The 13,838-nt window shown below is 39.6% G+C and overlaps 2 protein-coding genes across 2 annotated transcripts in view; one reads left to right on the forward strand and one right to left on the reverse strand.

Annotated features, from left to right (window-relative positions):
- LOC141784684 (protein phosphatase 1 regulatory subunit 1B-like) overlaps positions 1 to 3,157 on the forward strand; it is a 28,167-nt gene extending 25,010 nt beyond the window's left edge. Inside the window, exons 4-5 of the mRNA XM_074662517.1 lie at positions 1,771 to 1,899; positions 1,979 to 3,157. Of these exons, the coding sequence (XP_074518618.1) occupies positions 1,771 to 1,899; positions 1,979 to 2,112 (263 nt within the window). The 3' untranslated portion in view covers positions 2,113 to 3,157. The remainder of the gene's footprint in view (positions 1 to 1,770; positions 1,900 to 1,978) is intronic.
- A 1,167-nt stretch (positions 3,158 to 4,324) lies between these two features.
- Positions 4,325 to 7,294, reverse strand: pnmt (phenylethanolamine N-methyltransferase). Its single transcript, XM_074663891.1, has 3 exons — positions 7,123 to 7,294; positions 6,789 to 6,999; positions 4,325 to 4,763 (listed from the first exon to the last, which is right to left on the reverse strand). Exons 1-3 carry the CDS (start codon positions 7,292 to 7,294, stop codon positions 4,325 to 4,327), a joined length of 822 nt encoding a protein of 273 aa, XP_074519992.1.
- Between the last annotated feature and the right edge of the window lie 6,544 nt (positions 7,295 to 13,838).

The raw sequence follows: 13,838 nt of genomic DNA on the forward strand, positions 1-13,838 counted from the left end.
GAATACTGTTTCACCATTTTTAAACTTAAAATCTCTGAAAAACCTCATAAAGCTCAACAAAAACTGACTTTCTGCAATGCACTGGGGGAGAATGGCTAGGTGTATGGGATTGGCTAAATGCACTGTGATTGGTTCATCATGTTTGTGGGTGGGACTTAGGTCGGTTGCGTACTTTGCTACCATTCCATAACCTCTATGAATCATTCTACCACTGTCCATTACACAGAAAACAACTTCCCTAGTTTTATAAATGAGAATATATCATAAAGATCACAATCTCACTTTCATGAGAGCAATTTTGGCATTTCTGTAGTTGGAATGTCAACCTTTATGTAGATGATTCTGTGCTGTTTTTTTATTATTATTATTTATTTATTTTATGCACACACAAGGTTCATGAATCTTTGTAGGATATTTTTGTTACTAAGTCAAAAGTGTTCCTCATGAATTCATTGTTCTTAGCTTAAAAGAGTGAAACTAGCTGAAGTTAGTCTGAAAAGGCCAGAAGCTGCCAGTAAAAGAGACGAAAGAAAACATGAGAAAATAATTTAACAAGATAGATAGATAGATAGATAGATAGATAGATAGATAGATAGATAGATAGATAGATAGATAGATAGATAGATAGATAGATAGATAGATAGATAGATAGATAGATAGACCCCAAGAACTGATGTCCCCATCTCCCACATTCCTGTCTGTCAATTTAAAAAGAAAAGACTTATACAAGAAATGGGTATAACCCGTTCAGGAATTTAAAATAAATAAACATAAACATCAATTTAAACACTTACTATAAATGGTGAGGGGAAAATGTCTGTTTAAGAAAAAATCTGGTCTAAAGTCATAGAAAAAAGAAAATGGTGCAAAATTATTAGGAATCAGATAGTGCAAATAGTAAAGGAGCAGTTTAAATAATTGTGAGGTAAACATTAAAGTGACCAAGTAGAGGCCGACTCTTGGGACAGCTATAGAGATGGGAAACAGGAAAAGGAACTTATAGTCCAAGAGTTCTGACATGAGCTGTTCACAGTCGTATGGTCTATAGGGGACTAAAGAGTGAGTCTGTCTGCCACTGAACACACTCCCCTCCTCTGCCAGGTGAAGGAGGGTGGTGGATGTATCAAACCTTTCACCTGGTGTGTGGCTCACTTTGCCTTAAATTACACCACATCTACCAATCATTTACATCGGGCACCTCCAACTGCACTGATTTCACATGACTTGCATCAAATCACCATCACCAGACAAACCTGCTCTCCAGATTTGTCTGTTAAAGCTGCAAGGGTCACTCCCTCTGCTCTGCCATTGCTGCTGCTGCCCTGCACCAACCTGCACTGCACTCACACTCTCAGCCCCACCCCCTCCCTGGCATCCACCAGCCAGCTCCAGCCAGGGGGTTTAAGATATTATCTCATCACTCCTCATATTTCCCTATGTGAAATAAATCTGTGAGGAGTGATGAGGTCGTGGGCAGGGAGCACGGTACGAACATTGTTATGCTGCTGCGTTAAACATTTCAAACCACTGTAATGAAGGTTTGTTGTTTAGCTGTGCTGTTGCATCATGTGTGTTGCTGCTTTGAGATGCAGTGCTTGCAAACACAGTGAACGATTTAGCAGCTGATGGGCCAGATATTTTCCTCAGGAGTGTGTAGAGACCAAACAGAAACCTGGCAGGAATATGGACTAGAGAAAATGAAAAGAGTCATGCTGCTGTTAATCTGTTATTTATATCTTTCTTCTTTCTTTTTTCTAAATGTTGTTTAAGCTGTCCAGAGGATGGCCCTGGCTCACCTGTCCTCCCTAGACATGACCTCTGTGGACAAAGATGAACCCTCTTCTGGTGAGGAAGAGGATGAACATGAGAAGGACAGTGAGCAGACAGCTTCAGTTACAGGTGGGTCATGTGAGGTCATATAACCCTTTTTTTAAACTATGGAGGCATAACTGAGACTGTAAACCTCTTCTCTCATTAGAACAAAGAGAAGAAAGCGAGCCGCTCAGAGATCAGTGTTCTCCACCGGACAGTTTGACAGGATGTGCTGATCTCAGCCATCACAGCAGAGATGAAGAGGAGGCCAGAGACAGAGAGGAAGAAAAGGGGGAATGACAATAGAAGAAAGCTTACATGGAGACAGGACTTTAGTGAGGACCAGCCCCGCGTCACACGTATGAGCCATGCGTGTGCATGCGTGGGTGTACATATGAATGTGTGTTGTTTGGGTATGTGGGTGTGTGCATGCGTGTGACAAAAGAGTTCAGTGTGTTAGAGCGAGGGAAGAGACAGGCGGGCATTCAGGAAGGTCAGAGTCTTAATGAGGAGGTACGGAGAAAAGTTTAACCTGAGACTTGAAAAGGAAATCACGTCTGGGTGAGCTGAGGGCAACGACTGAATCCTAATCAGCCAAGGACACTGCACATGTTATGACACAGCTGCTACAAAGCTGCAGCTCTTTCTCTCACCAGGGGCTTTTTGTCTTTAAACTTTTGAGAGACTTTTTCATTTTACACCTTTTGGTTTATATGGGTGTACAGACTTTAATTTAGAATTTAAGTCAGGTTTTACTCACACGATAAAGAGTGTGAGATGTGCAGTAAAACAGGTATTGAAACACACTCAAGATCATTTAGAACAGACAGCTGAAGGTAGGACATCCAGCTGATAGAAGACATAGCCCTTATAAGGTTGTTTTAAGAAATTCTTCTTGTAGTTTGGCCTGTATATAACTGATACACTTAATAACATGAAATAAGGCCGTATGATGAATATACAAATAGTATGCAATATTGTATTTTTTTTCCAAAAACAGATGTAACAACTCTTAAAAGCTCCTACTGTACATGTTTGTATTCAAAGGAGAGGAAATCAGAGATGAATGTTGAAAAGTTCCAGCGACAAGAGACCAGATCAAATCTTATCAGTCAAGTCAAACTAACCATGATTCAGCATTATTTTCTTTATTTGATTCAAGGAACAGGCAGGTCACAAAGTGACCCACTGATGTTTTAGGAGGAGAGAAGTCTTATTTTTTCAAATCAAGTACTTACAGTACAGTATATACACATATGATGAGAGTGAATGTTCATTCTTGATCTTGTATATAAAGATGTTTGTGTCGGTTGATAATAAAACTGTGATAATGGGCCTGTAGTGTGGGTGTGGTTATGTATTTTGTGTGCAGTGCTTGGCATTTTATTAACAACATGGATCCTTAACAGAAGTCAGTCAACAAAGTCAGGTGATAATGACTCAGGTGTGTCTGAGTGCAAATGTGAGGGAAGAAGGCAATATGGCAAAACACTGACCTCTAGTGTTCAGTTTTTGTACTTACACAATCAGGGCCTTGCGTAAGCTTTTGAGACCATAATCTTAAATGTATAAAATCAGGACTTTAGCAATCATTAATGCTGATGTAGATCAATAATATTTATTATGGGTTGACTTTTTAAATCAATCATTGAATCAATCTTTATTTGTATGGAGCCAAATCACAATAAGTATTTTCTAAGGACACTTTCCAAAGAACATTAACTGATGTAGACCCGTTAGTATTGATAAAATTTTATAAGCAGAAACCCAACATCAAGACAAGATAAAGAGTCTGATCTCATCTTAACCCACCATGAGTACAGAGCTTTGCAGCATTTAGCAAGTTACAATGGAGACGAACAACTTTGGAGCATGTGCAATCACAACGTCAAGATGAGTTTGTATATTTTTTTGTGAACACTATTAAAAAATATATGTATATGAATTAAATTTTATATAATAAGATAATAAAAGAAATATGACCTTAAAACAAAAAAATAATATCAGCATAGTGTTAACATTACCATCTTTATTGTCATTGACATTATCACAAATTACAAAACACATTAACTACCACATCACCTCCTCACTGGATTATAGTTAGTTGATAAGAAGTGTATCAAAATATACTATTTTAATTTGCAATATTTGATATATGGTGGGGTTATATATGATAATCTGCAAACAAAAATAGAGCCATTACATTCTTGACGCTGTAGTAGCAGTGTGTGAACTGCAGGAGGCAATGTCTGATTACATTTGTCATACCAAGCATGGCACAGAGAAGGACAGTTTTCTACCCTGCTCTTCTGCACCAAAACAAACAAATGGACTCAAAAGAAGTTTTTCATTCACATGTTTTTCATTCTTAATTAAAAGATTTGCTAAATCTTGATTTATATAATAATTTAAATAATTAATAAGTATTTTTATTTGGGAATTTAGCTTGCTTTTTTAAAAGAAACCAAACACCCTCTTTAAGTCATCTCCCACTTTCTCCCTCTTTTTCGGTTTAATCCTTCCTTGCCTTTACAAAGAACACCCCACTCACATCATCCACCCCCACCCTCATGTCCTGGGGCAATGTGTAAACCTCCAGCCTGATCAGGGTGTAACCATTCTCCCTCAAACTAGCACAGACCTGGGCCTCATCCAGTGGGACCACGGGGATCTTAACCCCAGGCCCCCCAAAGTAGTAACTCTCTCCTAGGGCCCCGATGAGCAGGAGGTGGCCACCAGGTCGCAGGAGCCTCCCGATGTGGCCCAGGGCTCGGGTGAAGGCAGGCAGGTCAGGGCTGACACTTTCCAGGCAGAAGCAGGACACCAGGCAGTCTGCTCCTTCAGAGGGGAGGGCGTCGCTGGCCAGGGGCTGAGGGCGGTGCACATCGATGGGGAGGATGTCAGTGATGACCTGACGCAGTTTTGCAGCTTTCTCTGTCCATGCTGAGGGTCTGGTGGAGACAGTTTGATAAGTAGCCAAAGTTAACACTGTGAATACGACTAATAACAATGTTCTCTGTGACGTCTGCAGCATCTATGGATACAAATCATGTGCTGACACAGAATGGTAACATCTCAGGTGTGAATAAACAAAACGCTGATCAGTGCTGTGCAGTTTTGAAAGACTTTCCAGGACATTTGGTAGACCACACTTGTGAGTTTCCCTCAGCATGAACTCTTTAACAATGACCTATAAGCACAAGAATTCAAATCTATTCACATTCCCATCAACCACAGTTGTTTTTGTGTTAATAAGCTAATGCTAATGATAGCATGCATGCTATTAACATTGCTGTGACTGCTAGCATGTTTTTGGATAAACTACACTGTTTACTAAGTGATACTAATATGCTACACTATGATAACAAACTTAGGTATTATTGATAGCTTGCATACAGTTAATGTGTTTGGGTTATTCAGTAACGTTAGCATGTTTGTAGTCTATCAGGTTTGCTAGGAAAAGGTCAACTCTGAACTTTGAAGTTGTTGGTAATATGATTAGAGAGGATACAAATGTGAATTTACCTCATAATTATCAACAGGTTAGCATTACCAGCTAAAATCAGCATACCCACTTTGTTGTCTCTAGCAAGTTTTACTAGCTAGTGTGTGAAGGGGAGACTGGGGACCATTGTAACAAGGGTCATTTGTAACACTTGCAATTTCTCCAATCAGGAAAAAGTCAGAGATCACCTGATTCACCCTGAACATGCTCTGTCCGTAGTCCACAGGTGAAGAAGTAGTGCTCTGAAGCAGACACAGCTCAATTTGTGAGCGGAAAACATTATTTTGAAGTTAGGTTTTTTTTTTTCTCAAATTATTTTTCTGATTACCCAGTCTGCTCTGTAGTTAAACTCATCAAACATACATCATGTCAATCACACGTCTGGTTATCTATATTTCTTTTAGTTTGTTCATAGTAAAGTTTTAGCATTTAGCTGTAAGCTAAGCTAGCTCATCACTAATACTATCAGGGATAGTTGTAACAAACTTGCTAAGTTTGTTACAAGGACTTTCACATCTCTGTTTATCTACATTTCTTTTAGTTTGTTTATAGTTAAGTTTTAGCAGTTAGCTGTAAGCTAAGCTAGCTCATCACTAATACTATCAGGGATAGTTGTAACAAACTTGCTATGTTGTAACATTTGAAAAACTGAGTTAAAAGTGCATAACATGCCATCTATGGGTCGATAAAGCTTCCATGTCAGTAGTGTTGTATCAATATTGCTATATCATTTTATTTGTGATGTGTTTGTTGCTGTTAGGGTTAAACAAGCAGTCTCTAGGCCATTTATCAGCTGATACTTGAAACTATTTTGTACAGCAGTTTGAAGACACTGGGTTAAAAGAGCTCAAGGTTCGAAATGTCAAAAATGTTACAACTGTCCCCTATCTCCCCTACCAGCAGGTTTGTCAATAAAACAGTTGTACACAGAGTTTTGTCCCACTTTATGGACCTAGTTGCTAATGCTAATGCTGGTGATACTGTGCCTACTGTCAACATGTTTTCATTACTCTGCCTATATCAAGTTGTTAGCTGCTAACATCATTAGCAAAAACCCTTACCTTTAGTTTTAAATTTTACTTCAGAGTCTCACAAGCATCGCTGAAACTCTTCACATCAATCTTTACCAAAGGTTGGTCTCTGAAAATGTCCTTGTGTCTCTTCTTATCAAATGGACTATCCAAACCACTGAATAAGTCAGAGTGTACTCATTTCACATGAGTTCTGATGATCCTCTAAAGAAAATGACTGATTCATTTTTGAGATTGTGAAACCAATTATGAGGGGAAAGTGGCGTTCCTCCAAAGGAAGTGACTGACAAGAGAGAAACTCAAGATGGCCATTTAAAGTATTCTTTCAAGGTCTTTCCTAAGACAGAAGTTTTATGCAATGTTCATGTTAAATGCTAAACAAATGACAGGTATTACCAAAGTAATGTTTTCAAGCTGACTATGGAGGGAGGCTTTCTTACCGTCGGCCCTCCAGCTTGCAGACATGCTGCAGATAAGGTGTCCAGTCCAGGCTGCAGGCACCTTCGTCCTGGAGCCAGTGCCTCAGTTCCTGCCTGTTGACCTCCAGGAAGTCTGTGAGGAGGACCTGGTTAAAGACCTCACACCCACTCAATACCTGGTAGAGGGTAGGACCTGAGCCTATGTCCACCAGCAGCTCACCACTCACATCACCTGGAAGAGAAGAGGAGAAAATGTAGACACAAACTAACACACCAATCAAAATCAGACCATACCGAGACCGAATCATGTCATTTTTTTAGTTAATTCAAATCTTTAAAAAGCTCTTTTCCCTACCTTCTGTGAAAGCTCTGTGCAGGCACGCCAGTTTCCAGGGAACAATGCTGTCCTTCCTCTCAAAATCTGCCCGTGGTGGAGTGTAGTTATACTGTAGATACGCTGCAGGGTCAAACCTCTGGTAGCAAGCTGCCATAGCTGCTACTCCTGTCTCTGTCCCTTTGTCTTCCATCCTGAGGACTCTACCTGTAACCTCTGTTTGGTGATCAGCCTTCAGGTGCAATGCTACCAGATCTATCCCCTTATATACCTGTGCATCTGTGTCATTATGCCTGTGCTCTGCGCTACACACATAGAGATAGCATCCTGTTTTGGGGCCTATGTTGTTCCCTGATAGCATTTACTGTGTGCGTGTTCTCTTCCCTGAGGCGCTGATACCATCAGATCAGGGGGCTTCCTCCAACACTAGACACACTAATGGACTCCTCATACTGCTTTCAGGTCTTCCACCTGCCTCTCAGAGGCCCGCCATATCTCCACCATCATTCCACAGGGCCTTTTATATGCAAACAATGGAGCAGGCTCATGCAAGGCGACCCAGTTCAAATGGAACAGATCTGTCACTAAAAAGCAAACAGGTTTATCTTTGTCTCTGTCTGACATTTTACTTCACTGATGTTTGTATTAAGCGGCAGAGAGATGGGGAATGATGAGTCATTATAGAGAAAAAGAAAGGTCTCCTTTAAGAGGTGAGATTACATCTTCATAACCACATGAAGCGGGGAGACACTGTCTTTATTTTGTGCACTACATCTGAAAACAGAGATCCTTACTTCTTCTGTGGGGAACTTTTGGGCTGGGATCATTTTGGTGCTGTCTGTGGACAACTATTGTCAGGGCTTTTGATTTTTGTTTTCTGATTTAAGAATCATCCGGCTTACTTTCGAATATCTAATATCGAACTTTTGATGAGCTCTGAAAGAATAAATCAATAATAAAGGTGGATTTTAATCACTTTTTGACAACCCCTTTGCCCTGGAGCAGAGTTGATTTGCAGTGGTGGCCAAAATGAGAACATTTAGTATGTTTTGGAGGTTTGAGTTGTTTTGTTGAATTGTCCATTACTCATAAAACAACTGAAATAACCATCATTATTCTCTATATACCACAGAACAGAGCCATCACAAGGTGATTTGGCCATTTATAAGATTATGGACTGACCTCCTCAAGTCCAGACCTCAATCCAATCCAGTAAATTTGGACAAGTTGGAAAGACAGTTGTAAGAAAGTTGTAAGACATAGGATAACATTAGTCAGGAAATATATCAACACTATGTCAGGGATATGAGCAACTGTACTCGCTGCAAAAGGTGGATAAACCAAATATCAAAGTTAAAAGTTGATTAAAACAGAAGGACTCACTTCATCTGATATTTGCTTTGCTCAGAGCAACCATCTGCATGTTTCATGATCAGGATTTGGAGGAAAAAGACAAGAAGGCCAGTGTTTTCAGATCTGTCAGGTGTTCTAATCATTTTGGCCAACACTGTATTATTATTATTATTATTTGTTTTTACCTAGCCTTGTTTGCTCAACTCAATTAAAAAAGTGTAATCAGTATTAATTTCGGGCTGTTTTACTGCAAAATAAAAAGTCCTCACATTAGTCCAAGTGATGTTGAAAAAGTCTCACTTCTAGATTTATGCCTGATCATCATCCACAATTTAAAATGAGATTATCAGCACCAATGTAAGTTATTCTTAAATGCTACTTCTCAGCTTCCCGGCTGAGGAATTTTAGAAGTGTGAATAGAGATCTGTGCTTTTCTCTGCTGAAAACTATTTCTGTGATTAATTTTGTAGTGGTGGTGGACACTGGAGCCTAACTGTCAGACAGAAGGAGGACAGAAGAGCAGAAGAAAGATAAACAGTAGAGAGACAGAACATGAGCTAAAGGCTAAAGGGCTAAGCTGTTTGTGCTAGTGTTCACTCCAACCCACAGTCAGCAGTTATTCTTCAGTGGTCTGTTCAAACTTGAGAGTCTATCAATAAAATGAAGAGTGAGGTTACATTAGCTCTGATTGGTATATGACTGGAAATAACCAGGATTCACTAATGTTACACATTACAGACATGTTTCAGAGCACCGGGCTGTGAGTAGAGCTAAATATAGCCGGCTACTAAACTACGGTACAAACTGACGAAGTTTGCTTGTTGTCACTTTTTAAAGTGTAGCTTTAACCAACTGTTGATAAATACCTTACCTCGTGGCATTGGATCTGGTAAAAAAGTTGTCCTGAACAAAGAAAATTTGTTTCAATCTGATCTCCATTTAATCCTACAACAAACACACGTGTTGTTGAAAGTCACGTCTTCACGACAATGTGTCTAGGACTCCTGCCAGAAAGTGGCAAGGCAGTCTAAATTTAACAGATCCTTTTCACAGCATCTTTAGGTAAAAAAAAGTAAGAAGGATGAATGGTGAAGTGCTAAAAGAAAAAAAAAGGCTTTGTATAAAAAATACAATCAAACAAATTTCAGCACTGTTCTTTGATTTAACACTTCTGTTTGTGTGTTTTTTTCAACAGGTTTTAAGTAAATAAAGCTGCATATCACAAAGAGGATGACAAATATGCAAATATGTGTACCTGTTCACAGAATATTCATATCCATAACTTTTAGGAATGTAAAGATTCTTAAAGGCTTTAAATTGTGTATGCAAAGAAGTTTAAGAAACCCATGTGGATAGCGACCTTTGGTGACCTCTGCTTTTCTGTATCCTCCACAGTATAAGTCTCCCATTTTGAGAATCTTGAGAATATTCTCTGAAACAGACAATCCTCAAAGGCCTTTGTCTGAGGACACGCCTCACTACTTTTTTTAGTCTGAGCAGACTAAAAATGTCTCAATCAACAAACTAATCCCATCCCCTCAGCATAGTATTATTGTCATTCTGTGCCAAAGAATGGCACCGCTTTTATTTATCGCTCCTCTAAAGTGGCTAGCTAAATTTGAAACGAAAGACAACAGTGGCCAGCTGACCAAACAGAGAGCTTCATCCCTCTGATTGAATTAATTTTCCGTCTATTCCCAGCGTTGCACAAAGCAGCAGCTGAACCAATGTGGAGCGCAGCCATGTAGTAATCAAACGCACCCTCCCTGGGAGTCTCTTAACACCTCCTTCATCCCTGGCAGCTGAACGACAATCCCCGACACACTCAAACACAGACACTCAAACCACATTTTGACCCTCTTTAGACATCTAAAACTCGGCAGTGTCCAGTGGAGACGAGGCGTTTGGAAAGTGGAGTTCTTCCAGAGGAGATGTGGTTAAAATGAGGAGATTACGATCAAAGCCAGAGTGGGAGAAAAAACAAGGGGCTGAGATTTCCAAAAGATTGTTTGCTCAAAAGCATACTTAATTCTCTTTGGCATCACTTCTGAGTCAGCAAATGTTCATTTTTATGACTTCAGGACAGAAATGTAATCATAAAAAGCTGTGAAACTTCTCCAGTTTACACACACAGGAGCACCAGACTTTAGGGACAAAGACAAGTCATATCTTATACTTAATCTTTTTTTTTAATCAAATCTACCTTTATTTTTCCACTACTTTAAAACAAATACTAAGAAAAGCTTCACTGGATTCAGTTCAGTACTAAATGTCATTTAAAAAGTTAAACATACTGTAACATGCATAATACCTCCTCAATCTACAAGTTACGACATTTCAAACCAACAGCTGTAACATGTTTTCAGACACATCTTCTTGACTTGAAACATGACGAAAGATAACAAAACTTGTGGGCATACAAAATAAAAACATTTAAAGTAAAATTAATATTAATTTTCTAAAAGAGTATTAGAGCCACTGAAAATAAAACTTTTAATTTTTTTTTTCATGACTTTTTTTTTCTAAGATTGAAGTCTGAAACCTGAGATTAATGTCAAAATTCTGACGTTTCTTTCTCTGAAACCTGACTTTAATCTTGAAATCTTGAAAAAAAAAAAAAGGAATTTGAGAAAAAAAACCCAGAAAGGTCAAAATTACGAGATCAAGGTCAGAATTATGAGGAGAAAGTCACAATTCCCACTTTAATCTCGGAATTCTGAGATCAAAGCCAGAATTATGACTTTTTCTCAGGAAAGAATTTCAATAAAAAAAATATGGATGTTTATTTTTATTTTTATTTTTATTTTTTTTGGAGTGGCACTAATACTCTTCTGTAGAATTTGATCAGTTTCCAGTTGTACTATGGAAATAAATGTGCAATGAATTCAACATTATTGTTCAGACTTCTAACAATGGGAGCAAATGCCACTAACATATTTACCACACACACACACACACACACACACACACACACACACACACACACACACACACACACACACACACACACACACACACACACACACACACACACACACACACACACATCAAAATGAATGAAGGTACAAAAAAAAACTAAGAGGATGGTGCTCTAGCTTATAGTACATTTTGCTTTGAGTTTATTCAGAAACCTTTCAGCCCAGGAACCTCTGCAACTTTGCCACCTTCACCACAGTCTTCCTCCCTGTTGTCTCCAGCCCAGCACTCCTCTGCTTCAGGGTCAGACAGCAGACGTCCTCCTGGACTGGTACAAGGCCTTGTTGTGTCTTTGACCCCAGCATGACAGAGGGGTCAGATGTTGGCTGACTGGGCCGTGTAGACGGGTAAGTTCTGAGGGGGGTCTTATTCTTGCTGATGGCCCCTGAGAGGAATCTCTGGAGGAGCTGTCGCGCCTCCCTGTGTTTCTCCGAGTGATCTGTCTCCATCACTTCCAGCCTGTTAGAGGATCAGCAGACACACAGACACAGAGTTAGATATCAGTCACAGTGTCTCAGCCTGCTCTGGTGGCCGTCACCTACCTGTGCTGAGGTGTGACCCCTGTGAGGATGTGCCAGTGAGCCATGTAGCTCTGTCCTTTCTGCCAGTCCTCCTCCAGGACGCTGCAGTCCAGCTTGGCTCTACCTGCACCACCCGGACTGCACATCACTGCTGCCTCCAACCACCAAACAAAATCCTGTCACAGAGCAACGATTTATTCAACAAATTTCGAAACATCAAAATATGACTTTTCTATAAACACAGCATCTCACTTTAACTTGGTTTTAAGTTTGTCAGTTTTCAGACATTATGCTTAGAATCTTAAGAGTTCATGATTTTTTTTTCTCTAAGATCATTTTCATCTATACCAAGTTTTCTGTTTCTGCTTACTTTGTTTAAGTCCATACAAGACATTTTCAAATTGCATCTTAAAGGGCTGCAAACAATGGTTGCTGTAAATCACCGTACCATCTTAAATACAGTCTCGATGCTTTGAAGATACATTATTTAACGCGTAAATGGAAAAAAAAAAAGTCAATAAATAGAAAAAAATAACAATATTTATTCTGATGATGAAAAGTTGGAGGAGCTTACTTCTCAAGTGGATCCTTTACTCAAATGAAACCTTCCTTCTGAAGCTGGTCTTCGTCTCCTCTTTCCTTCTGATAGATTTGGTTCTCCAGTCAAAACAGCTCAGCTCTGGTCCTCCCTCTTCTTCTTCTCTGGATAACTGGTCAGCTTCTCCTCTTTGGTCCAGTATTACAGGGGGTTACATACTTTCCTATCAGCTGCTATTTTAGAGCAGCTCAGCACCATGGGACATGCTGTTATTGGAAACAATCCACATGCTGCCATTTTTAAAACCCAGATAATGAGTTGAGCCACATTGAACAGAAAGTAAGGAGGTGTGAGATTTTTTTTTTTTTTCTGAGATAGAAGAGAAAATATTTTCAGTACTTTATGGATGGTAAGGCTGAAATCAAACAAACTGTCCTCTGAAAAATGAACTGTTGGGAACAGAGGGCAGATGACACATCAAAGATCTGCTCAGTGACATGTTTGCACCTCAAATTTAACACAGTTCTCGAGGAACATTACTGTTCTTCACTTTAAAAGCTGCCATAAGCAACATCTACCTACCCCCTGGTTTTAAAGGTTGGAAATGTGTGTTGATTACAAATGAAGAAATATCAGGGGGCCTAGCAGATTGTTCCTTTTTACCTAAAATCTCTCATAGGAGTAAACCTACTGTGCTTGTGACTACCACACAATTGAAAGAGGGGTTACATGGAATTTTCACTGCTTCAGTAAAAAAAGAGGAAAGCATCAAAACTTTGACCTTTTCAAAAAGACTGAAATCATCAGACCTACAGTAGCACAGTTGTAGACACACAGACAGAAACACACAGAGGAACAGATATAGTTAGTGGATTAGTTGAGCCAGGAGATGGTAAGGTCAGTTCCCTCCCCTGAGTCAGATGGACAGATAAAAGAATGAGTAGGAGGAACACAGAAGAACAGATAAAGGACAAAAGCGGCCAACAGAGTAAACAACAGGACACGTATAATGGAATAACACACATTTAGCCAGAGCTACAGGAGCCAATTTTGTTATCTATGGTCCTAGGGGCAGTGGGGGTCCAACAGTGTCAGTCAACTGTGCCATGGGTTACTTTTTATTTAGTCACAGCACAACTGTGTAGGTACAGACAACTTTCATCACTACAGCAGCAATGGGATTTTTTCACCACATGGTCCGATAGAGAAGTGCACAGGTCACAGGATAGATGGCTCCTTCATACTTCTGTGTTCATGGACTGATTAACAGGAGATAATTATGAAGTACACTGTGGAGTTGAGTGTGCTTTTGCTGTTTGGAAATGTGTTTTATCCATCATATCTGGACC

This window comes from Halichoeres trimaculatus, unplaced genomic scaffold (genome assembly GCF_033239565.1).
Source record: "Halichoeres trimaculatus isolate MK-OKI-2021-1 unplaced genomic scaffold, fHalTri1.1 fHalTri1_scaffold_23, whole genome shotgun sequence".
In the NCBI taxonomy this organism is placed as follows: Eukaryota; Metazoa; Chordata; class Actinopteri; order Labriformes; family Labridae; genus Halichoeres; species Halichoeres trimaculatus.

Coding starts and splice junctions, on each gene's coding strand:
- pnmt (XM_074663891.1), bottom strand. CDS start 7,294: ATGGAAGACAAAGGGACAGAGACAGGAGTAGCAGCTATGGCAGCTTGC. Junction 7,000..7,122: donor GCACAGAGCTTTCACAGAAG/GTAGGGAAAAGA, acceptor CTTCTCTTCCAG/GTGATGTGAGTGGTGAGCTG. Junction 4,764..6,788: donor TGCAAGCTGGAGGGCCGACG/GTAAGAAAGCCT, acceptor TGTCTCCACCAG/ACCCTCAGCATGGACAGAGA.